Raw genomic sequence first — 24,246 nt, forward strand, 5'->3', positions numbered from 1 at the left:
GTGGTGGGGACAGTCAGGAGAAGGAGCAAAAAGATTTGTTTTGTACATTTTAAGTTTGAAATTATTGTTGATGTCCAAATTGAGGCATTCATTAGACATTTGATACATGTTAGGATTTTAGGGAAGTTCAGATAGGAGAAATAAATCTGAGTAGTTAGCATACATCTGACATTTAAAGTTAAAAACCCAGAGGATGCCATTTAGGAGGTAACTGTAGGTAATAAAAAGAGGTTCAAGGATTTCATTGTGGACTTACATTTATAGTTAGAGGGAACTAGCAAAATAGACTAAGAAGAAATGTAAATTTGGTATTCCAGAAGTCAAGTAAAGAAAAGTTCAGACATAATGAACTATCAATTTTTTTAATGGTGGGGTTAGTAATGTGGCGGTCACTGGTGACTTCCACAAGGGCAGTGCAAGGAAGGAGAGGGTGAGAAAGCCTACTCGGAGTGGGTGTGATCATAGAGGATGATAAAAGGAAAGAAACTGAAGAGACGAACTAAGACTCTTGCTCTTCAAAGTGAAATTCTGGATCAGCAGCATTGGCATTGCCCAGAAATTACTTAGAAATGTAAAATTTCAAGGTCTACTCTAAATCAACAGAGACAGGTAACTTTTAATAGCAGCAACACAATGACTCCCAATTCCTGGTATTTATGTCCTATGCGACCTCTCCCTTTGAGCATGGACTGGATTTAGTAAGTGCCTTCTAATGCAGTTTGGCAAATTTGATGAGATTTTACATTTTAGATTAGATTACAAAAAGACTGGCTCTCAACTATCCAGTACTCCCTCCCACACCTGAGCAAACCGCTAAGCTGCAAGTTATCCTCTTAAGAGGTCCACAAAACAGAAAGTGGATGTCTTTGACCAATACCTAGCAAGATCTGAGGCCTGCCAGCAGCCAAGGGAGGGGGCTTGGAAGTGGTTCCTCCCCAAGGAAAACCTGGAGATGATGGCTGTGGGCAACACCTTGACTGCAGGCCATGTGGAAGATTCTGAGTCAGAGGTACCCAGCATGGCTCTATCCAAATGAATGTTGTTTTGTGTCACTAAGTTTTGGAACAATTTTTAAATCAAGAAGCACATAACTTCTTAATCAGAATTTGTATTTTAAGGAGATTCCCAGGTGATCTGCATGTATGTCATCATTTAAGAACTGCTGGAATACACAAGTTCAAAGCATTAGCTGGTAGAAGATGAACAATAGAGAAAACTTTATTAAAAAGGTGTATTGTGGAAAAGTTACCAAAGGCTTAAATGCCAAGGAGAAAGATCCAGTAAAAAGGGAGTAAAACTTATGATACAGGATAAAGGACAACTGATGTTATGTAATGGGCTTGGCCTATCCTAACTGGTGTCTTTAAGTACTTAATTGTAAAATTAATTGTATAAAGGAAAGTTGAAATGTTTAAAAGCTGAATTTATATTTATAAAAACTAGCTAAAGTTGCAAATATTATAGAATGATTATTAAATTTACATTTTAAATGCTTAGAATGATGTAATTCATTTGTATTCCTCAATTAATGAACATGATCTTAGAATTAAAGCAATAGTGTAGAGGCTGTGGTACCCCTTCACAGTGATAATTCATTTTATATAATTCAATTTCCTTGTTGTAATCAATTAATAAGCACTTATCACATCTACTGTGTGAGAAGAACACTGATGGGTGTTATGAGAGACAAAACAATAAAATAAATCTTGGTCTTTATCCAATCCATGTCTATGTAAGTAAGTGCTATTTCTAGTCCAATTGACGATCATGAGCGCCAGAGGAGTTAAGGGAGGACAATGTCCAGGCTTTCCTCTTTAGTGAATAGACAAAGGAAAAACAAGAGTGGGCTTGGCCTTGAAGGTTTGCAGGTGTAGGAGAGGAGGGAGGTTTCAGGTGGTACAAAATGCATCAAAGTATGAGTATGATGTGCTGAAGGAATAGAGAGAAAACCAGTTTAACTGACAGGTGATGGTATAGAGAGCAGAGATCCACAGCTGGCAGGTGGAAAATTTTCATTCTACAGTTTCATGAAATTTTGAACAGTTAAAACAGTGAAGTTTTAACAAACATCATTAAAGAGGTTAAGCAACAGGAGGTCTTAGAGATGACCTAGATGTCCATCCCAGGGGCACAGACTTATTCCTAAATTTAGATTGACAGTAAACACTCACAAAGGTGTTTTGGGCACTTTTACATTATTAGTACCTAATTATTATTAATAAATCATATGTGTATTAATAGCTTATTGGTTAAAGTGTAGACTATTCTATAATACTTTTATAATGCATATCTTAGAATGTTCTCTTAAATTCCTAAATTTATGATGTATATATATAAAATCTACAGTTATTTTCCTTTGCATTTGCATATATATGTGAATACTATGTCATACTCATGCCATAATGTACATGTGTGAATGTCTATACAAGGTAAATAATTTTTATATGTGTGTTAAGGGTTGAACTGTATTCTCCAGCAAATGATATGCTGAAGCCCTAACTCCTAGTACCTCAGAATATGATTGTATTTGGAAACTGGTTTTTAAAGAGGTAACTTAGGTCATTTGGGTGGACCTTGATAAAATATGACTGATGTTCTTATTAGCAGAAGAGATGAGACACAAACAGACCCTGGGAAGACTAGGTGAGGACACAGAGAAGGACTGAGACCTGTAGGAAACAGTCAATCATTATAACACCTTGTATCATGCTTCTAACTTCCAAACTGTGAGAACAATTTCTGTTATTTAAGTCATCTAATCTATTATATTTTGTTATGTAAGCCCCCAAAACCTCATATAATTATGTTTGGCATATACAGTTATATACCAATGTATTTGGTGTTTAAGTGAATTGGAGACAACAAAAGACAGGCAGCAGGAATTGGACAGACAACTACAAATATTATTTTACCTTTAGTCATATATAGTTTCCAAAATATATAATTATAAACAGGATGTCAACAAATTCCAAAAGGTTTGGGTCTAAGGAACCACATTAACTGCTATCATCTGGATCCAATAGACAAAAACACACATAACTTAAAGCAAGTCTACCTCATTACTAGTTATGTAGGCCTGGAATATTCAGAACTAGTTTGGTTGAAATCTTCCCAGAGGTGTGAAGTAAATACAAATAAAATAACTGAGAAATTTTCTATGATAGCAATTTAACTCTGAATTAAGGAAATTCAAAATATATTTCATGAGTGTGTCATTTCTAAAATGGTCATAAAAATCTACAAGACTTCAAAAGAAGGCCAGGATAGTTCTTAATGGCAAACGAGCAATTCAGAAGTTACTGGTAAAAAAAAAAAAAATATTAAAACAAACACTTTCATTTATTTGAGCCATCCCCCAATTAACTGTTCTAAGAAAATATTACAACAGGTTTATTTGGTAAATACCTCATGAGGTGCTTACTTAGTAAAAATCTGATAATGGAAAATTCTGACTTTTAAAGTTCAATCATGTGTAAGTTATTCAGATTGACTTTCAACTATTTAAAAGTAATTTCTCTTACTCTTTCCTAGGTTTTAACCATTTGAACAGTTTTTCCCTAAGCCTTTCCAAATTTAATTGCTTCTTATTTCAAGGCTGAGCATGGAAAAATTCTAGTTCAAAATGAAAATTTTTCAAAAAGTTAAAAAGTATGCCAAGGCATGTCAATTGTTTTCAGAATATAACTCAGCTTACAGTATCTTCAGATAAAATTGATGTAGCTGGTATTAACCCTTAGAAAGTATGTTAATTGAATCAGTACCACAGTAAAATACATTTAGATACTGATAATCTCTGGTTACATTATGAAGGATTCATTTCTATGCTATGTAAGGCAAGGAAGAAAAACAATTCTCTAATTGAGTTATTTAGGTGAGGGAGAGTGTGAAAATTAGGTGTGGTCATACCCAGGATCAAGGATACACATGCCTTCATCCACTGAACTAATACAAAGGTCCTGAAAGGTTTTATAACATTATCTTAGCTGAAATGAAGAGACTTGTTTTGTTTCTGTTTTGCCTCCTTCACAAACACAAGACTGCTTTCTCTAGTTCCTGGGAAATTTAAAAATCAAAACCTATACCAACACAATCCCTGTCCTAATGGAGTTCCTAATCAGATGATGGGGATAATCAAAAACCAAGTCAATGATACTCCAAGCAAACTAGAATAGCACAGAAGGTGTTCTGAAAACCTCAAGGAAAGATGTACCTGGAAACAGACCAGATAGTCAAGACAGATTATTTGTTAAAGTGCTTCCAAAAAGTGGCCACTTTCACTACCAAATTCTTTCTTCTTTATCCTCTAGTGGAGGCTTATTAATTATTTTGTCAGATGGGTATTTAAAACACCATATTCTGACCACTCTAATTTCCAAGCAGAAGGGTCTCCATAGGAGTGTAAGGCAAAATGAAGATAATAAGGCCACAGTGAATGGAACATTAGAAGGGAATTACATTCTTTGGTCTCCTGGGCTGACAGAGGAACTAGTGGGTGCCTTCTGCTGGGGAGATGTCTCTTGCGATTCATAGAGCAGTGCTAACAATAACCATTATCCTGTATTGGTGCCCCCCACACAGGGGTACTTACATCACTTCCTGGATCTGATGCAAAAGGCAACAGTGAACCATGCAGGGAAGAGCAAATAGGATATATCTTATAGAGCCTTGTATTTATTTTGAAGACAATGTTGAGTCACACAAAGATATTAAGCAGGAAGGTGACACAGCATAATTTGTGTTTTGATAGATCTATTCTGGGGCAAGAAATTGAAGAACTGGAAGATGTAGAGATTGGAGACAAAGAGACATGTTAAAAACTATCACAGTACATCAAGAGGGAAATGACAATGGCCTGAACTAATCATGATGGATGAAGAGGTAGGAATAGCTTTGGGAGACAGCTTGATAATCAATTAGATGGGAGAAAAGAGAAACAAGAAAAATATGGGGAAAAAATTATAGTTTGGCCTTATATTTTATTTTGGTACATTGATTAGGAAACAAATATCATTCTTCCCCCAACAGTTATTCAATTGTTCTAACATCATTTTTGAGTAATTCATTATTCTCCCACTTATTTGCAATATGAGCAGTTTATCTTTGTTGACTTGTAGAAGTCTTGTAAAAATAATGTATTCACACACACATTTATGTATATATACTTCCATATAGATATGAATATATGCACAGGTGTATAAAATCTCATCTAATCCTTACGACTCAATAAGACAGATATTATCCCATTAAATTTTTTTAATGTTGAGGAAGATTTCACTATAAGTACAATAGTTATTCATATTTTTGTAAGGGAAGGACTATGATTTTGAAAACATCATAAGCTGTTTTAAATTATTACATACCTCAGTTTTTATAACGTATTCATTGAAAGTTCCTTCAACTAGCATGTAACAAACATTTACAATGTGGCGGACACAAAGAAAACAAGGTACACTTGTCTTTTGACACTTTCAGTTTTGAAAATAATACATAAAAACAGAGAGTTAAATGAATCAAAACTAGAGGCAGATGATAATACAGACAGTACTGTGGTTAGAAAATGGTTTAATGTGTCCCCCAAAGGTTTGTGTATTGAAACCCAATTCCCTCATTGTGATGTACATGAAGAAGAAGGAAACTTAATGCAGCTGTGGAGTTTAGAGGTAGTGCCTTTGGGATGTGACTGGGGTTGGAGAAGGTCATCAGGGTGGAACCTTAGGGACTGAATACTCATCACTGTGAGAGAAGTCACACACAACACAGGCAGTCCTGATCTCTTTCTGTGATGGCCTATGTCACCTTGGGTCTCTTTCAGCAAGATCATCAACCAGAGGCTTTTCAACCTTGAACTTCCAGAATCATGAGTCAAAATAAACCTCTTTTCTTTGTAACTTATCCTGTTTGTCACATGGTGTTATCAGCAACACAAAACAGATAAATACATATAGCAATCACCAGAGAAAGGTGGAATTAATACAAGTTGGGATCACTGGGTAAAGAATTTGAGGAGGGGCTGGGTTTGAGTTAGGCCTTAATAGAAAAACAAGAACTAGAAAATTCAAAAAAGCCTAAGAGCTCCAATGCATGAAACATAGTAAATGCTCAACAAGATTTTTTGAAAGAATTAATGAATAAGCCTAAAATTCAGAGGTATTCTAGGACCAGTAAAATGAGCGAGCAGGATGACTCTATGAACCTGCTGCTGATCCTACGTCACATTATAGCAAGAAGTATGCAGACAGGTGATTAAAATTTATTTAGGACCTCAAATATGCTGAGGTAAGAAATTTGCACATAATCATGTCCTTAAATGCATGCACAATTACCTTCTATCCTAAAACAAATTAACTATCTAGATACTAAAACACTCTAAAAATCACCATCTACTATCTTGATTTAAATTGTTAGAAACCAATCTTCAATGATAATTTTGAATCCTTCTCCTATGCTTTAGTTCTCAATTCATATTTTTTGGAAGACTTTATAAATTTACTAATGACCTCTGAATTGCCAGTTTTTATGAACATCTTTCTGAAACAGTTGATTCTGTTAATGATTCTCTCCTCCTACAGCATTCACACTCTTGATTTTTCTTAAAACATGTTCCCCTGGTTCTCCTCATACCTTACTCATTAGACTTATTTCTGCAATAGAGTGGTCTATCTTCCTTTTTGCATCCCTTAAACTATTGGTATTCCTTAGGATCTAATCCTTAACACTTGATTTTTTTCACTCTATTCACCTTATCTGAACAATTTTATTCAATCTCACAAATCACCAAACCTTATACAAAGGAATATATTCCAAACCAGTGTCTCCAGCCTAGATCTCGTCCATGTTTTTTGACAATCCTCTCTAGTTGTTCTTTGGAAGTTCAGATTTCACAAGTGTGCAACTTATTTCACCATCGTTCTTCTAAAACCTTCTTATATTCCTGTTATTTCTATCTCATTTGGTTGCAACCAGTCACCTGTGTTACAAATATCAAAGTAACCTGACTTCTCCCTCTCTTTCATCCTCCATGGTCAATCAATCACTAAGATCTTTTCCTCTTACCTTTCAAGCTTTCTTTTCTTTCTGCAATAAGAGCCTCCCAATCTATCTCTTAGGCTCCAGTCCTTTGCTGAGGAAATTCATTCTACATTAAGTTTCCAGTAGTACTCATTAGAGGTACTCAAAAAATGTTCATTTGCTGTATTAAAAATGTTGTAAATATTTATTTAAATTACTGAAAACAACAGTGAACAACAACAACAAAACATGCTTCCTTATAGATAGATGAATGGACGGACAGATGTAGGGATGGATGAATGGACGCCTGTATGATCTCAATACTGGATTTTAGCTCTTCAGTGTGTTTTTTAGTTCCTCCAGTATATAAGGTCTATAAAATACTTTTGCAAATTTGTCTCATGTCCTCAAATGACTCACCCATTACGTCTTGGCTTTTGGTTTACTCTTAACACGGAGCTATTTGTAGGTTCATGCATATCTTATTCTATCTCTTGCTTTCTGGTCTTTTTCCAGGCTGGCTTTCCCCCCAGCTTCGTTCTGCCTGAAGTGTTTTTTTCTTTCTGTATCCCTCCACCCTAAGACTTTTCAACTGCTCAGCTGCCTTAACCCATGAGGATTTGACTTAGGAGTCCCAACACCAAAGAACCTTTCCCTGATGCTTCAAGTGAATTGTAGTTCTAAAGACTTCTCTGGAAAGACTATGTTATTTCCATCACAGTAAATTGATTATTAACTTGTTTTAGTCTGTTGGGGCTGCTATAATAAAATATCATAAAATGGGTACCTTATAAACAACATTCTTTCTCATAGTTCTGGAGGCTGGGAACTCTAAAATCAAAGACCCTGACAGATTTTGCATGGGATGAGGGCCCGTTTCTTGATTCAAAGAGCTGCATCCTTACATGTTGGAAAGGGCAAGGCCAATCTCATAAGCATTTTTTTCTAAGGGCTCCATCATCATGAACTAATTATTACCCCAAAAGTTCCCAACTCTTAATACCATGACTTTGAGGGTGAGTTGTTAACTACAATTTGTAGAGGACATAAACATTCAGACAATGGCAATCTCATCTTAAAAGCAGGGTTGTGTATTTCTCACCTTTGATTCCCTAGTTCCTAGCATAAAGCCTGACATAATTAAGAAATTAACAGATATCTAAGACTGGAGAGAGCTCGCAGAAAACCAAGAGTTTAAGGCTCAGTAGAAGAAAGATTATAAGGAAATAATTATAGAAATAATTAATGAATTTTTTTGTGCAGTGTTTAATTCAAACAAATATAGAATTTAGTTACAAATGATCAAAGGAAGGACAGAAAATGTAGGAGGATAGAAGTCTAGAATTTGGGGTTTGAGGAAATTAGGACCTGGAGAAGGTGATAGGAATAAGTGAATTTCCTGTAACACATTTTCATACAATATTTTCTATTCCATAGTGTCTTATAAATTTTGATTTTATTTGTACTCTCAGATATTAAATGATATGCATTTCCACAGACTTAAAATGATCCTTTTCACCAACAAGAATCCATTATTATGGAGCCATTTAGGCATCTAATAGAAAAGACATTACATATGAAGAAATGATAAAATATCATTTAACATCGTTATTGTGTTATACCATTTTAGACTTTCTGGAATTCAAGCAGATTGAAATCTGCCTCCTTATAGCAGTATGTACAGCTATATTTTGTCCCTTATTGTAAGTAGTTAGATTTATAGCAATTCTCCTAAATCTTCTTGTGAAACCCAGAACAATGAATATGGCTTATAACAAGTGGAGTTCAAGATTGTTTTTTTAAATACAGAAAATCTGTAAGCCTTCTTAGATGTGCTAGAATAGAATAATATGACTTCAACATTTGAAACTTTTTATGAGAAACACTAATATTTTGTATTAACTCTGATGGAATGGTAAGTAATGAATATAAATATTTCATATGAATTTTATTTGAGAAAGTAAAATTAATACATTAGTCCTTATTTGACTGTAAGCATTTTTGAAAAAGAAGATTTTCTGAGGTAATTGTTGGTTCTTAACAGCTTTGTCACAGGCTAACATTTTTTCAATAAGAGATTTTTTTAAATAAAATATATTTTTATGACTTTTAATGTAGCATAGCAAATGAAAACTTTATCCTATTTAATTTAGTAGTTACCAAGATGGCCAATTTAGAAGGAGATTAATTTATGAACTCTTTAAGAAACACCTCTCAGGATGGGACTACATCTCTGCATATAAAAGATACAGCATTTTTTCTTCATCACTTTGCCCATAAATTGGAGCACTTTAGTACCAAAGAAAATTCCTGGATTAATTATCTAAGAAATCTGAGTATCCCTGAAAAGGTGACAATGAATCAAAGAAGTCTCCTTCTTTTTCTGTATTCTAGTATTTCTATTAGGACATCATTTCAACTATTGCAAAATAACTCATTTTTAAACTGCTCAAAGTGAATCATTAATTAAGCACTGTTTCTACATCCAGAAGCAGTGGATTCTGCATTGTAATAGTATGGCTAAATTTTACCTGTGTGTTATGAGAAAATGGATGGCATAGAGAAAATTTATCCAAAATGGGTGAAGTGTTTGGTAGAAGGGCATCCTTACAAGTCACTAAGACCAAATGGAATGCTTTTTCTCTTGTATTTCTGACTTTTTAACATTAAGGGTTAGCAAGTATTTAATTTCTTGACAATCTTTCAGCCATTGTATTTTTTTTTTAAATCAGGACTTCTGACAGACATCCTACCATTTGCAATGTGTCCGGAGTCTGTGGTCTGCACATGAAAATAGGAAGCTTTCTAGATCACCCCAACAGTAAGCCAGTGGGACATACACTTGTGATAATTCCTGGCCCAGAGGTTTTCTACTAGAATGGTAAAAGTTAGACCTCCAGAAATTAAGAAATGCTGTGGCATTCCCCATTCTCATGGAAACAAATAATGCAAATGTCTGGAATTGTCAGAAGTTAGTGACCTAGCATAAATAAACTCATACAATCCTTTATTGTGACACAGTCTAGATTTTCAAAATGGGATTACACATTTAATAAATAATGATTATGCATGACACTTACATAATAGTTTAACTTTTTCAGAAATGCCTGCACTTATCCCATTTCAATTTCACAATATCCTCATGAAGTGGGTAGGGCAGACATCATTGCAGCTACCTGAAAGCTGAAAATCTGAGACACAGAAAGGAAAATTACTTGCCTACAGACACAGGATAATATGAAAAGGGACTGTGACCACCAAGGTCTTCTAACCTCATTTCATTTTTATTTTGTCTGACAGATTTATATTAAAGTCTGACAATGAATAGTTTCCCATTACAAGTCAACTGATGCTTTCATAGCTAAACTTTGAACCAGTCAATTTTGAAAGTTTTAAATCCTCCACTAACCAACTTAGAGCACATTACACCTAAAAAGCAATCTTTCAGACAAAAATGTTCAAAACTGAACCACTAAACTGAAGTAGAATATTATATACCAGGAATGAAATTGGTTACATGAATAATTCATTTGGTGCAAGTATGAACATACATTGTAGCATGGTTTGAAATCGTAAATGGAGGCAAACTTAAGTGTGAATCAGTGGAAAATGCAAATAAATTACGGGTCATCTAACTTAAAGACCATGAGGCAAGATAGTTTAGATACAAAGTGTGGAGGAAGAAAGTTGTCCATGGTAATTTTTTATATTTACAAGTAGATACTGTCTATATAGAATTTACCCTCACATGTTATATTTCATATTTATATTATATACATAATTTATATATCAGATCAGTCATATTACAATACACAGACATATTTGATCCTATGTATTACATACCTATATCTAGATATGTAATTGATATTTAATATTTGTGTAATAGATATGTAGCTAAATATCTAGATATATAATCGATAAATATTTTTGTTATATCTGGAAAATATGTATCAAATTGTTAACAGGGTAAGGTGTTAAGACCATGAGATGTCAGCCACAATTCATGGAAGGCAGTGTAACAAACGAGAGAATGAGCCCAGGACCTGACATTACAGAATCAATACATGAGCAATGGCTGGACTATTACGTGAGTGAAAAACATATTTAACAAGTTTAAGCTAGTATTATCTTGACCTTTAAGAGCAGTTATATCTGTATCCAAATTAATGCATTATCCTATTCTACAAGATATCCGAAGAATATGATTTTTTTCACTCTTCATGAAAAATAGGGATCTTTTGAAGAGTTTAAAACAAAACAGTATCTTAGGTTGTTTTATTAAATATATATCTGCTTCCGTATTTTCCAAACAATCTTATGACCAAAAATTTGCTTTCTATTAGAGCTCTCTATAGTGGCAGAGCATGCTTACTAGAGAATTTCATTGTCCGGTATCACTAGCAGTTACATTTATTCAAATAAAACAATATATTGCTCTTCTGGGATTATACTTAGTTTGATGAGTTTAGTTAGGTATGTCTACTACTGTGCTGAGATTCTACTCTTGCTTTTTCAACAAAAACATGAACCTAGAAGTCTAAGGGTTAGACTTGACTGCAAATTCATATAGTAATACCATATTTTGAGGTCTCTTGACTGATAGCACAGTATACCATTAGCCACTCTTCTTTGACATCTCCATTGTCAAGGAAGAGAACCACATCACAAAGAGCATGCTGAGCTGAATGGGCTTTGGGTTTGAAATGAATGATGTTCTTATGTTAAAAAGCAAGCAGGATGAATTAAAGTATTAGACATAGCTATGATCTAGTAAAATCTGAAGAAGTATGAAAGAAGAGATTATGCTACCCAGTTCTCCTTATTTTTCAGTCATGTCATATTTTTAAGATATTTCCTTCAAATAGGAATTGAAATGATTATCCATTCAGGAAGCAAATCAACTCTTTTCAGAATAAACATTTTAAAGCCCTGACAACTAAGTCAAGTTTTCCCAAAGTCATTAGTTTATACGATTTGGGAAGGAGGAAGAAGAGTTGGTCACAATAACTCCAACACATGCAATACAGAAGCCTGAAAATATGGCTGATTCTCTTCCCTCTGCTTAAGTACAAGGAACCTGCAGCATGTAATCCTGACAACATGTTTCCCATTTTGTCAGTTTGATAAAAGCATACCATGTCAATGGTTTTTGGTTTGTGATTTGGTGATTGTTCCAGCACTGATTGTCAATGACCTGTATTTCAGCTGACACCGCTGACTAAGTTCAAGAAGAAATGAGCATGTGGCCTCCTAAAATCCCAGACACACGGACCGGTTGCACCAGAGAGACATAATGGAACCCACATGATACCCCCATTAAACAATGAAACATGTGACATTAACTCAAAACAGGAACACATCAGCAAATACGCCTGAGGAAGTTTATGGTATTTAACTCCTAAACATTAATTTTTATTGTGGTGTATGAGGAACTAATTAACTGAGAGTTTACTTTTTTATTGGAGGCGGAAACACTGTTCAGAAAACTGATGAAGAGTAAATACAGCATATTTTAAGTTTATTAAAGCTTGGCTCATCGACTTCTATTTATTTAAGCTAATCTCATAAGGCAATTAAGTATTTCAATCAGTAACTGTATATGGCTATTTTATTTAGCACATTTCTGAAAAATTAATCAGTGTGTTAAAATGCAGAATGAGTATATATTTCTAATTTCATACAGTCAAAACAGTGACAAAATCACTTTCTAAAAATCATATGATCTTTCCAACATGAGCTCTGGTAAATAGAAAAGTGGAAAATGACAATGGAAAGAGTTTGAAACTTGGTGATTAGAATGGAAATAGCTAAGTTATGGTTGTATCAAATCACACACGTTTCCATTCACATTGTTCTACTTCTGTAAATGGTTATTATTTTCCTCAGTCAAAGGAAGTCTCATTTAGGTGTGGCAGAGTGAGCCTGATCTTAGATAAATTATGAAATGCAATTAAATTAAATGCTGGGTGTGGTTTTATATTCCTTCTTCTTTTTTTCTTTTTGAAGCAGGATCTGGTTTTCTGGCATCATATTACCTCAGAATTTATCAATTACAAATAACCTAATAAGACAATACAGTGCTAGGGATTGTTTCATATATAATCTCACTTAATCTCTTAACAATTAGTAAAGGAAGTTTTCTTTAATTCACTGCATCCTAATAACTTGCATAAAGTCAAAGTAGCAGAATGAAACAAAACCTGATTCCAAGTCATGTTCGCTCACTTGAAGCACCTCTCTAGCTTTCAGGTGACAATTTGAAATTGGGTTAATTACTTCAAAACAACAAAATTGAATGCTTGAAATTACACAGACAGAGAAACTAAGTAGTATGAACAAATAATCGATTGTCTTTATAATGATGTGCATAGTCCTCTAAGTGCAAAAGAAATCTGTTATTCTGTTCTGTTGCTGGCAATATGATGTCAATAATAATAATTTCCAGGTTAAAGAAAAGGTCACCATAATTTTTAAAACAAATATATGCTAGACTAATCCAAAAGTTCCCAAACTTTCTTGGAGTAAGGAAGCATCGGTGGCCGAATAATCTTTTTTATGGGACCCTTAGGATAAAAGAAATATCCAACCACTCATTTTTATTAAGTCGTAAAATTCAAACAACTTAACTATGATAGTTTACATAGTGTCAGAGAGATGTCTCTGTATTTTCTTTGAAATTTTAAAATATTCCATGTGGCTCCATGAATTAGTTCCAGTACCCTGGGAACCCTGGCACACAATGTGGAAACATAGCACATGCCCATCTATTGGGAGAGACTCCGTATCTATAGCTGTATGAAATATTCATTATGACACTATGGGCTAAACTATCTATATAGTATGTTCTATGTATAGGAATAAATATATGGGTTATTTTATTGGATTTTGACTTTCCTGAAGATTGTTTTTTTATTTCCACATGAAATGTCTCCCTGCCAAAATTTCTAAAGTATCTAACTAAATGTATACAGAAAGGTCAGGGGCAAAGGGCTGAGGTCATCGATCTGTGAGAAAGCTATGTACTGGGGAAAGAAAGCCAAAGTGGGAGTCAGAGAAAGTGATATTGACCAAACTTATGCCCTTATCTTAAAAGCCCCTCTCAAATCGAAAATGTTGAGATAACACCAATATGCACATTCAAAATTATGTCCTTCCCTTTAAAGTAGAATTTTTTTCTAAGATGAGCAAACATCAAAGTGTTATCTTCCCTACAACCTAAAATTGCTCTGCAGGTGTCAAAGGCACTTAAATTTTATTTCAAAAATATGTGCCTCCACAAGCTTCACAGCTAGCATGTTGAAGTCTGGCTAACTGGTTAAGATTCCACTCAGACTTTGCAGCAGCAGCAAATGGATATGTTCTTGGATGCTTCAACCATGCAAAGTGTACTTGAACCAGTTTGTTTTGTACACCCAGTTATTTCGTAAATAAGAATTGAAGACTTAGTTTTTCAAATTTATTGAAAAGTTGTCATGATTGTTTTCTGATAAAAATGAACACCCACAAATAAAATTTAGAATTAAAGTTTTAAATTTGTTATGAAAATATGTTTCCATATAGCAACCTATAAGAATAGGTTTAATTGATAATGGAATTAATGAGTTAAAAATACAGATTATTTGGTCAAGTTCTTCCTTGAATGAATTAGTATCTAAATGGAGTTAAATGATCAAATCAGTGACTTTACATAATTATCTTTAAGATTCATATTATTTTAAGGTTCTCTACATGTGTGTGCATGTGTGCATACATGCACAGAAAGAAACAGGAGGGAAATAATTTATTAATATACCACTATTTTCACTCCCTCCAAAGTTTGCAAGTAGTTTTAGATTTTAAGAAAAGAGTAGCATAAGTATTAATTGCATTTGCATCCATTAAGACATATATTTTTGTGTTTGAGTTTATTAATTCCAAATGCCCAAACAGAATCTGAGATTCTGGTTTTAATATCTCAATATTTATGAATATTCACAGACAAGAATGAATTCCAACATTCTTTAAAATTTCTTTTCTAGTATTCAGTTAGTTTTCTCTGAAGTCTCTGGATGTGCTACCACTACTTTAGTCTAATATTGCTTAATGATGTCTCTTCTAGCAGTTGAAAAGAGACCCAACAACAATATTTTGTGCACCTCTATTCCACATCATGTTTTATACCATCTTATTTCTTAAGGGAACAATATCTCTTAAGTCCAACTAAAAGTTTCTTTTTTGGGAAGTATGATATGTTAACTCAATCTACAATGGTTACATTTCTCAACTTGTGCTTTTCGTTTATTTCTTCTCTGCTGGGAATGCAGAAAGTTACATGTTTAGTTCCAGAGATTTTCATTTACTGTATATATTGTCAGGAAACATATTCCAAACAAGAAAATCTATCATCAATATGTTCTATGAATGGAGTGATAATAAAAACCCTCTGGGTTTTTGTTACCTGAAACTGAAAGCAAGGAGGGTCGTTCAGTCTTTGAGAACTATGTAACATCACTCAAATTAAAACAACTGGCATCCAGAGAAATCAGGTTGACAATTATTGGGAGAATGAAACAGGAAGTCCCACTGGAGGAGAGGAGATGTCACGATTTCTTTCCTGCCAGGTTCGGTGATGCACACCTATAATCCCAGAAGCTATGGAGGCTGAAGCAGGAAGATCTTCAGTTCAAAGTCAGCCTCAGCAATGGCAAGGCACTAAGCAACTTAGTGAGACCCAGTCTTTAACGAAAATACCAAACAGGGCTGGGGATGTGGCAGCGGTTGAGTATACCCTGCGTTCAATCCCGGGTATCCCTTCCCTTAAAAAAGAGATTTCTTTTCCTCCCTCTAGTCCCTTCCTGCAGTGGAATTAGAGGGGAGAGTGTGGTCTATTTGCTTCATCTACCCAGCTCCTCATATAAACTGCCTCAAAGTGCCACAGAGGCAACAAGCGTGGCACTTTGTTTTGCTACTGGCTTCTGTTTAGTTCTAGAGTTTGGCATAATGTCAGCTTCAAGTTTGCCAGTGGTGGTAAAAAATTTATTCTCTTTTATTACCTAGATTACAAAAGAAGTGGTAACACAACTTTAAGCACTGAAGATATGAGTATCAAATGGTTAATATACTAAGTTTTAGAAAGGGGAAAATTTTCTCCATGCCGTATTTCATTAACACCGAACAAATTTAGCATGCCTGCTCTGTCAATCAGGAGTGAGGGATCGCTGTTCTTGACCTTATCCTGGCCTACAGTTATGCTATTGTTCATACTCAATGTGGTTTTCTCTTCAGCACAATATTTGCTAATGGAACTTATTTCTGAAATTATTTAAAAAAAAATTTTTTTAAAAGAGAACTAGTCTGTGTGTATACATTGCAGGTGCAGTCTGAGGCAACCAAGGGTTTTTAAAAATGTCTTTTTTTTTTTCATTTTAGTAACCAAGGTTACCAAAAACACATTGGCAACATGTGTTTAACATGAAAAATAATCCCTTAGGAAAATGGAAACAAAACCAAAAAGTCTTCTATGACTAAAAACTCAGAATTCAGTGTAACACTAGATTTTAAAATTCCATTTGTAGAATTTAAATTTAAAATATTTAGAATAAATGTTTCTTTGTTTAAATATTTGGGGCTTCCGGATGAATTGATAATCTGTGAAGTTAGAACAGTGGCAAATAAAATTAAATAAATAAATTGAGGGTTTAGAATGGAACACAGTTTAAAAGAGCAAAATACCATAGTACATATTTTTATTAGTCTAAAGTTCAAATCACTTTTATTTTAACCCCAGAGTTGCGATCTACTCATACCAAATGACTATATGTTTTAAAAATCACATCCCATTTCTTCAATATGATATAGAGAACAGTTTAAAGACTGGGAATATATATTAATATCCAAGGTATAAAAATTCAAAACATCACCTAGTATGAAACTTAGAATTGATTTTTAGTAATGCTGGGCACAGTTTTTCAAATGCAATAGCATAGCAAGAAGTTAAAGGGAAAGTTTAGTAAAATATATGAGCTGGATTTAAATAACATTTAAAAATATTCTACATAAATTTCTAAGTTGAATATTTCACTGATGTTTTTCAATGGTGTTCTGCACTTATCAATGAAGATAGTTCAATAAACTTGCTTTTCCTATATTTATTCTGGCTATAGTAATGATGTTTTAGAAAATATCTTAGAAGTCTAGTCCTTCTTTGGAATATGAGTTACAGTTTTATTTAATGGGATACAAGTTGTATTTGACAAGAACAACTTAAAGATGAGGTCTTAGTTTGTTTCCAAAACTAGCAATGTGCAATTTAGATCTGGGTTAAAAAAAAAAAAAAAAAAAAAAAGGAAAAGGCATATAAATCAATATAAATCACACACATCTAAAGCTAGCAAATAATCTAGTCACCTTGGTGCAACTTCTTAGTGCATAAATGTTCTCTATTTTGCCTGTAATAAATGTTCATTCATTCTGACATAGTTTGGATATGAAGGGACCTAGCCTATATTAGGCAAACAAACACTTCTCAATACTATATAGAAGAGGTTCAGGACACCACAAAGCATAAACACTCATGATGTATGTCTGGAAAGAATATGGTTTGATCTAAGAACTAAAAGAAGACAATGAGAAATTTGCAAATATACAGAGGAGACAAATGATGCTAGACCAACTAATTGTTACATTAGCAATTTGGATTTATCTTACTGGCCAACAGAGAACTATTGAAAAATATATTCCCATTGTATTAATTCAAAAAATAAAACAAACCCCCAAATTACATTCATATTTTAAGAATATACTGGAAATCAAATATATGAAGTTGAATTATAAAGTGCTAATATTGGCTTCAAAAGTACGAAATAATCTGTCCTCACAAATAGCAAATCAATTTCTTTTCCACACCGTGTTGATGCTCTCTTTTTGTAAATAATATCTTTATTTCATTTATTTACTTTCATGTGGTGCTGAGGATCAAACCCAGTGCCTCACACATACTAGGCAAGCACTTTACCACTGAGCTACAACCCCAACTTCTGTGTGTTGACTCTTTAAAAATGCTAGAGATGTGATTTCATTGCTTGGTGTGGTAGTAATATTAAACTGCCCAATTTAAAGTCATGCCCTCCACCCATTCCTGAATTAAAAATCAGTGGTACTTACTACATCCAGCCTTATAGCTGAAGCCTGGAGGGAGGAGGAATCCTTGTTGGGCAGCTGCAGCCAGTGTCCGTTGATCAGGAGGGAATACGGGGATCATTAATGGCGGCAGCTGACCTTGAACCTGCTGAACGTGATAGAGCGAATCAAAGAGTAGAAGTTTTGGTGCTCCAAACTTCCCACCCTCCTTATTTCACAACCAAACAAAATAAAGTTCAATATCAATTCTTAGAGTCACATAATACGGTAAGTTTAAAATCTATGAATAATAGACCTGGAAGAAAATTCAGAGAACAACTAAAATGTTCTCCTTTCTTCCTGGAGGAGACAACAGGTGCCAAAGAGAACTGACTTTCCCATGGCCACAGAGTTAGTCAAAACCAGGTCTACATCCAGTCCCTGGAAACCTGCCACAGACCCTCTGTACTATACTTTTGACTTTTTGAAACAATCAAACCACTCCTTGAACTGCATGAGTTCTGTTTATTTGCCATCTTTGTAATATGCTCCAATTTGCTGGAGTTGCTCTCAGAGTATGGGGTTCAAGTCACATCAGTCAATAAATAAGCCAGCACAATGGAACCACTGTCTTCTTTGAACTGAATAAGAATTTTAGAAACAAAGCAATGCATTAATATCTGCAGCTATGTCACAGTATTGACTAATGGGGAAACTGTCATTAACTAAAATACTGAGGATTATTCTTTTCAAATAAATATCCAAGTGCATCTCCCTAGTGAAGATGATTTATTGGCAAGTGTTTGTCACAGGGTATATGAGTGAGAATTTAGGATCATATTAAAATCACATATCTGACACTTCATTCCCTTCACTAATTCTTGCACATATTGGAAGTTGTTTGGAAAATATTTAATAAATATCTACTATGTGTAAGAATATGAGCTAGGCAGCAGGGATATAATAGTGAATAAGACAAGATATCAGGTCCATACAGCTTTGATTTTTGTCAGGGGTATTGGTTAAAAAGAAAAAAGAAAAAGTAAAACACACAAAAATAACTACAATTTAATCTTAATTCTAACAGTGCCTCTAGGACCTGTTTCCCACTGGTATTACACATTCCTAGCTTTCTTATAAATCTTCTAGCTCTCATCATGTCTCACTTTAAAAGTCCACCTTCAGTTTCTCCTTCATCTTTCACAGTAAAAGAGCTATTTCCAAGATGTGGGTTGGTGAATGTGTGGTGGTGGGAGTGCTGAAAGAGGAAGAGAAAGGGGGGAAAAAGAGAGACTGTAAGAACAGGAGATCTGTTTTCAGTAATGACTCCAAATTGTTAATCATCCTTTTGAGAAAGGGTTTTCCACCTCGATGCCAGTACAAAGGAAATGACCCAGGGGATGAAACTATAAAGGAAAAGACAACAAGTAGGGAAATAAAAAGATGGTGTTTTAAGGTTAGAGCTGAAGTGTGTACCACTACCACCAGCATTTTAGGACACCAAGGCAGAAGGAAAAAGCTTATGGAGAAAGCACCCGATGAGGGACTCCTAGTTTAGAGAATGCGTGTTGAGCAAGCCTGTAGGAATGAGCAGCCTAAAGCCTGAGACAGACATCCCAGGGTGAAAGAGCACTGAGGTTGGTTCAGTGTGAGAAGAGGAACAAACAGCAAGTCAGCCACACTGATTTAGGGAGATGGCCAGGGGTTACCTATTTTTTATATTTCACACAACTTTAGGTTGCTACAGCTTGTATAGCCGGTCTCCTCTTTTTAAGACCCCATTGGTTATAATATATACTGCAAATTTAATAAGAGCATTTTGGAGAAGAAAAAGGATGCTCAAACAAAACACATACAAGGGTAGGAAGAGGCATCCATATTTCAGGTATGTTAAAATAAATGGAAAATGATGTTTAGAATTGCAGGAACAATAGGTTCATTTTTTTAGTATACCAGTTCTTAAACTGGAAAATACATGGCAAGCTTTGAGAAATCCCAATGCCCACAATCCTGCCCAAGCCTAGTAAAATTGAATCTCCAGGGTTAAGATCCAGCCCTTGGCCTTTTTTAAGACTGGTGATTCCAGTGGGCATCCAGGTTTGAGAAGCACTATGTTAAAGAATGTTTTGGGTCATTGTCAACAAATTGTTTTGTCCTTTACAAAGCACCTTTAGGTATATAATAGTGGAAAGGGAGACTCTGTCTGACTACTACAGGTTCTGGTGCCCGATAAGGATAGTAACAGATATTAAATTTCAGTCCTCATAAAATTCCTCCTATGTGAGTCTTGTATCTATATTTTATATTCCCCTCTTGTTTAAAACCTTTTGATGGTTTGCTTTCATCTGGGGAAAAATGACCAAATCCTCAGCATGGTATTCAAGATTCCTCACAATTTGTCCACAGTCCACTTCTCCAGGGATTTCTGCTACCCCCTTCAAATATCCTGCACTCTTGCCCCAGCGGATCATTAAAAGTCCCTTGCACTACCTAAGTTCTTCCATGCCTGAATGCGTGTGATGGTATTTTTTCTGATTTTCGGTAATTTCTTTTTCTTTCCTTCCTGGCAATATTGTACTCATTCGTCAAAGACTTAAGGGATCCACACAATGTGAAGCACTTCCATGGCTTCAACTTGCAGGCAGAAAGAGCTATTATTTCTTTTAATTTAATAAAATGGATACAATACTTGTTGTGTTGAATACTACTTACATAGCATTGAGTCTTTTCTGCAACCTTTAAATGTATTTAGGAAAAGAACTATAAATTGTTTCTTAACATATTTTTAGAGCTCAGCAGTTACAGCTATGACACGTAGCAACCAACTGCAAATAAAGAAGCTGAAAGGATAAAATAGTTTCATCATCCTAGTTAGGTCTTCAGCCACCAAATCCACATGTCCAGGAAAGGCCCTAGAAAAATGAAGCTATTTAATGACAGGAATCTATTTTCATCAGAGAAATATAGTAGATAAAGTCCCAGTTGCTCTGTGTTCCTACCCTTAAACTACGGCTAATTGGTCTTATATATCATGATGTTACTATGACTTTTGAATGATGTATATGTGAACAAACAGAAAAGCAATCCAGAAATATTAGAAATTTATTTTATATACTTCTCTAATGGACAGATATGCCTATCATGGTCTAGTACCATGCTGTTTCAATTACCATAGCTTTGCACTTATGTTTTAATAATGCATAAGGCTTTTATTACATTATTACCACTTTTTTCCATATATGGCCTAGATTTTTTTTCAGTTGTTTCTCCACATTAATTTTAGAATATTAGATAAATATGTGAATTTATTAACTAAATGTTTTGATGGCCAAGAAGGTTATGTGTTTCAATTTATTCCAGTCTCCTTTTATTTTATATTAACTCAAAATTTTCTTAGCAATTTTATTTCTAAGGTTCTTCGTCTAATAAAAAGCATTTTATTAGCATTGCATAGGGAATTTTTCTTGATTTTGTTGTTTACTGGTGGTTTGTATATGGGCATATTTGTGAATGACAAGTTTGTCCGGTTAATTTATTTATACCTTTATATAATTTTTAAAAATTCAGACAAAAATTTTAGTACTTTAATGAATGAACTGCAATAAATTTGGGAGCTTTTGTTGAATTTGTATATCCTATACTCTTTTATATTATGGATTAAATTACTGAGTACATTTAGTTTTAAAAATTGCAATCTGTTTTAATGTCTAAATTATTCAAGAATGACCTAGAGAGGGTAGCATAGTTTAAAGCAGAGAAAAACTCTAGAGCTTATCTGAGGCAAAATAGTCATTGTGCTAATAAGGAAATGAGACTTATCTTCTCGAATTAATTGTTCATGATCTACATTTAGGCAGAAGCAAAGTTAACATTGAAACTACATTTTCTGATTTGTAATCCAGCACCTCCCCTACACAGTAGGAAATGTGAGGGAAGAGAGGGGAAGAAAAAATGGCCACTAAAAGAGAAACCGCAAGGGAGAGAAGGAACTAAAATGAAAAATAAACCTCATTTCACAGTCCTAACAATACCTTTTCTTTAGACTATTTTAAGACAGATTCCCATGTATTATACTATTAATCATTAGAACAAAGTAAACAGTAAGAGAAATATAATCCAAAAGGTGTGGTTAATCAATATCTGTAATTAAAAATACTCATGTAAAAATAAAGTAAAATCCTCATTATTTGCAGACTTTGCATGTGCAAATTTACCTATTTGATAAAATTTACTTATATTCTAAAACAATACTAATGATAGGTTCATGGTTACTCGCAGACCTGTGGAGAGCAGTGAAAAACTGCATTCGTAACCCCACTATATGAAATGCGTGTAAGCCTGTGCTACCTACTGTCTAGTGTTCCTAAGTGTAAGCAGCCTGTGATGTGTAGAGAAAGAGGACATGTTAGGTAAGCTTCTTCCAGACATGACTTATAGTAAGGTTTGGTGTGAGTTCAGCATTAAAGAATTGGTAATAAATATTAAACGAGGTGCCCTGAAACAGAAACATATAGGGAAGAAGGTTATGAATGGATGGGCTGATGAAAATGCTGTGACCAGAGGCTCATAGAAACCTAACAAGCCTCCAGTAGGAGGAGGTGTTCAGTATTTGTTCATTCAGTGTTCATGGCGACTTTATAACCATAACTCATATCAACAATGACAACTAATACTGCTTTATCTTAATTAATATTTTGCTCATTGCTGCTAAAATTTAGCCACCATTCAGAAGAAAAGGACACATTAGATCAAAATGATAAAATGTTTTCTAGACAAATTTTAAAACTAATTAATGACAGGGTTAGTAATTCATTCTATGTATTTGCTGCTTTTGAGCATTTCTAAATCCTAATCCTACTAAATTCATTTCTCTCTTTTACTTGCTGTACAAAATTCCCTTTAAACTCCTAATTAAGATTGGAAATGTGTGACATTTTTAATGAAGTTTCAATAAAATACTTTTGTCACAAAATGAGTCTTTTTTTTTTGCAGAGGGCACGTTATTTACAAATTAGAATAAATCATAATAAATTTATAAAGCTATTTCCTATATTTTTCAACTTCAAAGGAAATACTATGTTTTAACACTTTTATGCGTATAGTACAAAATACTACATATAGTTTTGCCCTTTAAAATTTTATGAATTTAACACAAATTAATCATCACACTTACAAAGAAAGAGTAGATTCCTATCGATTTTCTAAGTTAAATATTTCATGTTTAATAATTATTTCATTGTGAAACTGTTCAGTAGCTTTCTGAAATTAACATATTAAGTAGATGTTTAAAATTATTAATCTGGCTTCTAGTTACATGGGTCTATTTTTCAGTTTATTTTTTTCAAAAAACATTCACTAGTCAGAGTATGCACTTTTGGGTAACTAGGGGTTAAAAGATGTATTCATATACCTGCTGCTCTCTAGGTCCTCCAAGTCTGATAAAGCAAAAGGATAGATAATGATAACTCACCACCTTAATTCAACAATGGAGACCTGCAGAGGCTACTGTAGCAGGACTGGAGGAGAATTCCTGACAGAGTCTGGACAAGTCAGCGAGGGTCCAATGGAGGTAGAATCAAGTATAGTGACTGAAGAGACAAATACTCCCAGGCCAGGCAAAGGTATGGGGTGTGCAGAAAGAACTCTAAGCCAAGAGGGAAAGCACAAACACAGAAACAGGGGCAAGAAAAACACCTTGTGAGAGAGACACTTTCAGCATTCTGGAAGAGCAAAGAAGGTGGAGGGAACCAGTAGTGAGAAGTCTGCCTGCACCAGTTTGCCTATCAGGATAAGAAACATTTCCCCATAGGCTCAGGGGAATCAATGACAGATTAGAAGGGTGGATAGAATACTCTGGTGCATAAACGGAGGAGAGAGCTGAGAGATCCAATATGAAGGTCAGATAAGAGACCAATACAGGGGAACGGGGAACGCTTTATCTTTTGTAGTATGGTTATGGATGAGGAGAAAAACCCAAGAAATGTTTAGGTTAAAAAAAAATAGCAAGACTCAGAGATGAAGAGAATGACAGAATCAAAGGTAACATCTATTTTATGTTATTCAGTTTATGGTGGTATAAAACAACTTAAAAAAAAAAAAAAAAGAGGTGGTTTTCATGAAAAGTTGACAACAGTTTGGGAC

At 34.3% G+C, this 24,246-nt stretch overlaps 1 protein-coding gene across 16 annotated transcripts in view; it reads right to left on the reverse strand.

Annotated features, from left to right (window-relative positions):
- SOX5 (SRY-box transcription factor 5) overlaps window positions 1-24,246 on the reverse strand; it is a 955,660-nt gene that overhangs the window by 104,660 nt on the left and 826,754 nt on the right. For 13 of the 16 annotated variants that reach the window (XM_079142036.1, XM_079142038.1, XM_079142034.1 and 10 more), the window contains one exon: window positions 18,151-18,274. In XM_079142036.1, coding sequence (XP_078998162.1) covers window positions 18,151-18,274 — 124 coding nt within the window. The remainder of the gene's footprint in view (window positions 1-18,150; window positions 18,275-24,246) is intronic. The other 3 variants (XM_079142032.1, XM_079142030.1, XM_079142033.1) reach the window with 1 other exon arrangement.

The sequence above is a fragment of the Sciurus vulgaris genome (genome assembly GCF_902686455.1).
Source record: "Sciurus vulgaris genome assembly, chromosome: 5".
In the NCBI taxonomy this organism is placed as follows: domain Eukaryota; kingdom Metazoa; phylum Chordata; class Mammalia; order Rodentia; family Sciuridae; genus Sciurus; species Sciurus vulgaris.